The 5,136-nt window shown below is 54.5% G+C and overlaps 1 protein-coding gene across 1 annotated transcript; it reads right to left on the bottom strand.

The window, feature by feature from the left end:
• Positions 1 to 1,273: 1,273 nt before the first annotated feature.
• On the bottom strand, positions 1,274 to 4,570 carry MAP1LC3C (microtubule associated protein 1 light chain 3 gamma). Its single transcript, XM_045983650.1, has 4 exons — positions 4,507 to 4,570; positions 4,349 to 4,404; positions 4,110 to 4,216; positions 1,274 to 1,756 (listed from the first exon to the last, which is right to left on the bottom strand). Exons 1-4 carry the CDS (start codon positions 4,562 to 4,564, stop codon positions 1,468 to 1,470), a joined length of 510 nt encoding a protein of 169 aa, XP_045839606.1. The 5' UTR covers positions 4,565 to 4,570; the 3' UTR covers positions 1,274 to 1,467.
• Positions 4,571 to 5,136: the final 566 nt, after the last annotated feature.

Genomic DNA, 5,136 nt, shown 5'->3' with positions numbered 1-5,136 from the left:
CCCGAGAGTGAGCGGGGGACACAGGCCAGCTCCATGCTCCTGGGGGACGTAAGGGGGGAGATCACACCTTCCCCGAGCCTCTCTCTCCAGTTGGAATACTTCTCCTTTCCCGCTTAGCAACCTTAGAACGAACTCCAAATACCATAGCAAAGTCGACCTTGTAGACCTGGCCCCTGGCTAAGTGCTCTCCCCTCCCCCACTGCCACTGCCCCAGAATCCCTTTGGATTGTAAAGCTCACATGTTTGGACCTGCTTGGCCACCTTCCCTACCTGGCATGATCCAGAAGCTCTCTCTGGCCATCCTATAGCAAGGATTAAATCTGCGAATCACCTTCTGTTTTGTCCTGCTTTTCTTGATTATACTTGCAAGCATCCAAACTCATCTTGAATATTGTCTTTCCTCCCTCCCTTCAGTTGAAGGGACTCCTGAGGGCTGGGACCTTACCTGTCTCAGTCAGTATTGAATTTCCACGATCTGGAACAGTGCTTACCATTTAGCAAGTGCTCCAAAAAGGTATGTTGAGTATACATGAGCAAAATTCCTTTCCCGATGAACTCCTATCCATGCTTCAAAACCCAGCTCGAGTTGAACACCCTTCAAAGCCTTCCCTGACAAATACGCTGGAGCTCGTTGCCGAACCAAACATTCACCAACATTCGTTGGCCAAGCTCTGCTGCGCTCCCCACTTTGCAAGTCTCTGCCATGGGCTGAGCTGGTGAACGTGGGCTCCGCAGCTCGGGCAGCCAGCTGGAACTCGCAGAGGAACCTCCTCAGATCGGGGCTTGTGCAGAGAGTGAGGAGCGTGGGCGGCTTCCAAAGCCAGACTCCCTGGGCTCCCATCCCAGCAGACCTTGCTGTGTGTGAATTTGGAAACGATTTTTGACCTTTCTGGGCCTCCGTTCGTCATTGTGTGCTGAGGATCACAATAATCAGCCACAGAGGGTTGCGATGAGGCCCCGAGACACAGGGAGCCTGGCACGCAGCAAACGAGCACGGGGTTCCGTGACTTTGTACTGAACGGGTGCATCTTAGGCACAAACAAAATACAATCTAAGAGGAAATAAGCAAGTTGAGCATGGTGGAAACATAGTGATCCTCTCTGTAAGGACACAGAGGAGGGCCCCTGCCCCCAGATGAGCCCGTTCACACCGACTTCACGTGGGGGCTCCACAGGGACCCGTCCACCGCCCGAGGGTCCCTGTGACCGAGCCCAAGTGGGACTCCTCCCCACACAGGACTGAACTCAAGCTCCCGGAGGGCCTGCCGGCTTCCACCACTGAAGTCACTTAAAATCCGTCTCCAGCTCATCACACAAAACTGTCACACAAGCTCACCATTTCTTACTCAGAAAACACTCAGTAGGTACAGAATTCCCAGGAGCCCCCCGCTGTCTGAGAGCGCACAAGAGCATGGAGCCCCGCAAAGACACAGGGACGCCGGACCTCCCTGTCGTGGGGAGTCGCCGATCACGGATGGGCAGTGCTGCTCCCTGGACAGCCCGCCGCACACACAGGAGGGGGCCCGTCCCTCCACGCACTCGAGGACTGGTTCCTGACATGCCCTGGAGAGGACAGCAGGTTCTGCCCTGCCCCCGAGCAGCCAAACATCTCCTGGGAGGCGTAGGTCACGTACACAAAGCCGTCCTCGTCCTTGTAGTCCCTGTAGACTTCAGCCATGGTCACGCTCGCGCTGACCAGGCTCTTGTTGTTCACCAGCAAATAACAGGCTTCAGTGGCCCCGAGGACCAGGCGGCTCCTGGGTGGGGAGGAAGGAGAGGGCAGGAAGGGAAAACTTTAAAGGGGCAGGGAACGGGCCCCAGACCCACGGCCGGACTTAACCTCTGTTTGTCCGCCGCAAACCCGTCTTCCCAAGGAGCCCACCTCCCCGCGCCAGGGCACAGTCCTCCAACTTGATAATTCCCCACGAGGGCTGTTGAAAGCAGATGCCTGCATCCACACACAGAGGTTCTTTCAAAGGTTTTATTTGTTTGTTTGAGAGTGTGTGTACAAGCAGGGGCAGGGGCAGAGGGAGAAGCCGACTCTGCTGGGCACAGAGTCTAACGTGGGGCTTGATCCCTGAGATCATGACCTGAGCCCAAGTCACATGCTTATCTGAATGCACTGAGCCCCCAGGCGCCCCTCCAGACCCAGGGATTCTGATTGAGCTTGTGGGACCATGACCCTGGGGAAGACGGAATTACTCCCTACTCCTTCCCTGCAGATTTAAAAGACCATTAAGGACTCCCAGTGGGGCCGAAAGGGCAAGGCCATCCTATCGCCAACTGGGAGACGTATCAACACAAAAACGCTAAGCGAATAAGCCGGTCTTTGCTCTGAAACTCAAAGTCTGTACATCCCCGGACATACCAAGGTGATTACAGTATCTCCCAGCATCTCACTGTCCAACAGCCTCGGATGACCTTTGGGAAGGTTGCTGCTCTTTCTCCCCCCGACCTCCCACCAACTCTCCTCCCCTCTCAAGGAGAGGGAGAAGCGGCAAACTTCAGTCGGACGTGCTATAAATGTGGGGTGGAGGACCGCATGACCGTGGGCACACCCAGGTAAGGGTTCCGTCTCCCTGCAGCACCTTCCGTTTGCCACAGCCTGCCCTCTCTGGTCTCCGAGCTTTGGACTTTGGGTGAGCTAGGTCTAGGTGGCCGTGGGACACAGGTGGCTGGAAACGGATTAATTTTACAACCAGATAATCCCTCCCAACATAACCCCCCGGATTTCAGCTTTGACAACGGCATGGGTGCTCGGGGCCAAAGAAGTGGTTCTGCAGTGAAAACGGGTGGATCTGGGACAAGTGCGTGACCTTCCCGAGTCGGCATGCCCACCCCTGTCTTTTGCCTTTTCTTCCTTCCTCTCTCTCCCTTCTTTCCTTCCTTCCTTCCTTTTTTTCTTTAAGATTTATTTATGTGTTTGAGAGCGAGAGAGCATGAGCAGGAGGGGGAGAGGGAGAGAGAATCCCAAGCAGACCCACATCAAGCATGGAGCCAGTGCAGGGCTCGATCTCACAACCCTGAGATCCCAAACTGAGTGGAAACCAAGAGCTGGACACTTAACCACCCAGAAGGCCCTCCATGCTCTCCTTCAGGGAGGGTTTTGGCCTCCTCCCCTGGAGAAGGAGGTTGGGGGCAGGGATTTTCATCTGTTCTGGTCACTGTTATAGAGACAGAGTCTAGAAAGAACAGAGAACATAACTGATGCTCACTAAACGTCCTGGAGCACCCAGTGTTGGGATGGGGTGGGTGGTCAGGGCTGGTGGAAAAGAGAGGATGACCCCTCTGTGGAAAGGAGAAAAAGAAAGGCTCTCAGAGCTGAACGGGTTGTTTCTGAGGGAGGTGGGGGAGAGGATGTAATCCTAACGTTCCTGTTCCCTCAGCCGCTCCGTTCACACCAGCCAACGTCCGCTTCCCCGAGGAGAGGGGATCGGGACGCTCTTACACAACTCATCAGGACAAACGCACACTCGTGCTGAATTCTTGAAGACACGAGCAGCCATGCGGTGTGCGAGGACTGGCCTCTCCAGACTCTGCAACCCGTGAAGACTCACCCCCCCAGGGGTTGCGTTCACATTAGCCCCAAATCATTTTTATTGAAGCCGTGTCTCGGGTGATACTACTTAACCGTGTGAAGCTTTAAAAAATGGCTCCATTTTCTTTGCTGGGCCTTACAGGGAGGAGCACATGTGGGGAAGCCTTCCTGTCCTCCCTCCCAGAGTCTGAGCGGTTCAGGGAAGAGAGATCCCCCCCCCCCAACTTTAAAGGCACTGTGTCTCTCCTGGGAAGATGCAGACTGGATTTTAAGCAGCATGTGGGAAAAAGGATCTTCTGGACTAGTTCCAGAGCCGACGGCCTCCGAAACTTCTTAGAAAAGTCGGCAGCTCTTCCTCTCTTCACCCTTGTTATCTGTGGGGTGCTCGCACCTGTGGAAGCTACAGCATCTTTCCCACGGCATCCTTCCCGGGCACGGCAGAATCTAAAAGGCGAGTCACCTTTTAGAAACCTTTTCTCTCTCTTCCAGAATGTCCCCAGTCTCAGAACCAAACCAACTAACAAAGCAAATGGAAAAAAACCCCACAACCCGACGTTCACTTTGTCACCTACCGGACGACACTGAGGAACTGGGTCATGGTCAGCTCCTGCGGGACCAGGAACTTGGTCTTGTCCAGCGGAGGCAGGAACTTCTCCCCGGGGTAGCGCTCCACTATCACCTGTCAGAGGTGATCCCAAGAATGTGACTCCGCGCTCTCACCATCTTACAAACTCAGAACAGGGAGAGACAGTGGGGTCCCCCCCCAAGGGACAGGGTATACTCCTTTTCAAAGAGCCCAATGGAGTCTTACCGGAATCTTGTTTGGGAACTTTGCCCGGATTCCAGCAACTTCCTCTTGTCTGGTTGCTGTGAATATTTCAAAGACAAAAGAATAAGTAAACGGCAAGAGAAGTCTGTATCCTCTTCCCTCTCTCTGGCGACCCAGACAGCTTCCCTTAAGAGTTTTACCTAAACTCTTCCTCTGCTTGAACGGTCTGAGGCTGTGGGTGTTCTGTGGAGTCTGCATTTTGTGCAACAGCTGTGCCTCTGTCTGACTTAAAAAAAAAAAAATCCCCAAACCGGGACCTAACTCATTCCTCCAGCTGCTTCCAAACCGCCCGCAGGAGCCTAAAGGAGGCCCTTATGTAGGGCTGTGTGACATCAGGCCTCCGCAACCCGCCCTCCCCTCCCCCGTCCCCAGGCAGGAGGAGGTCAGTCCTGAGGACCGAGACCGGGTGGAGACCTGAGCTCGCTGCTCAGACAAAGTCACTTTGCTCACGATCAGCTCAAGATATTTCTTTGCTGGAGACACGAAGGGTCACAGTAGAATCAGTGGCTGCGTCATCCAACAGCCTACATCTGGGCGAAGCACTCTGGAGAGACCAAACAGCGGTTCGCTAGGAGCAATCTTATGCTTCAGGAGGGAACCGTCTTGCCGGTGGGCCGGGACTGGGCTGCATGACCCCCACAGCAGTCCTGGCCAGTTTTCACGGAGAGAAACAGACTCAGAAAGGTACAGGCATTTGTCCAAAGTCACACAGCCAGCAAGAGAGGTGGCTGGGATTAAAGCTCTCATTTGGTACAAAGTAGGGCACACTC

Source organism: Meles meles, chromosome 17 (assembly GCF_922984935.1).
Source record: "Meles meles chromosome 17, mMelMel3.1 paternal haplotype, whole genome shotgun sequence".
NCBI classification, from domain to species: Eukaryota; Metazoa; Chordata; class Mammalia; order Carnivora; family Mustelidae; genus Meles; species Meles meles.
Note: the sequence above shows the minus strand (reverse complement) of the source record. Positions and strands in the feature narration are given on the sequence as shown.

Bases quoted from the DNA above. Each gene is read 5' to 3' on its own strand.
- MAP1LC3C (XM_045983650.1), bottom strand. From the start codon at position 4,564: ATGCAGACTCCACAGAACACCCACAGCCTCAGACCGTTCAAGCAGAGG. The intron at 4,405-4,506 runs GTAAAACTCTTA...AAATATTCACAG, and splicing joins CAAGCAGAGGAAGAGTTTAG to CAACCAGACAAGAGGAAGTT. The intron at 4,217-4,348 runs GTAAGACTCCAT...CACCTCTGACAG, and splicing joins AGTTCCCAAACAAGATTCCG to GTGATAGTGGAGCGCTACCC.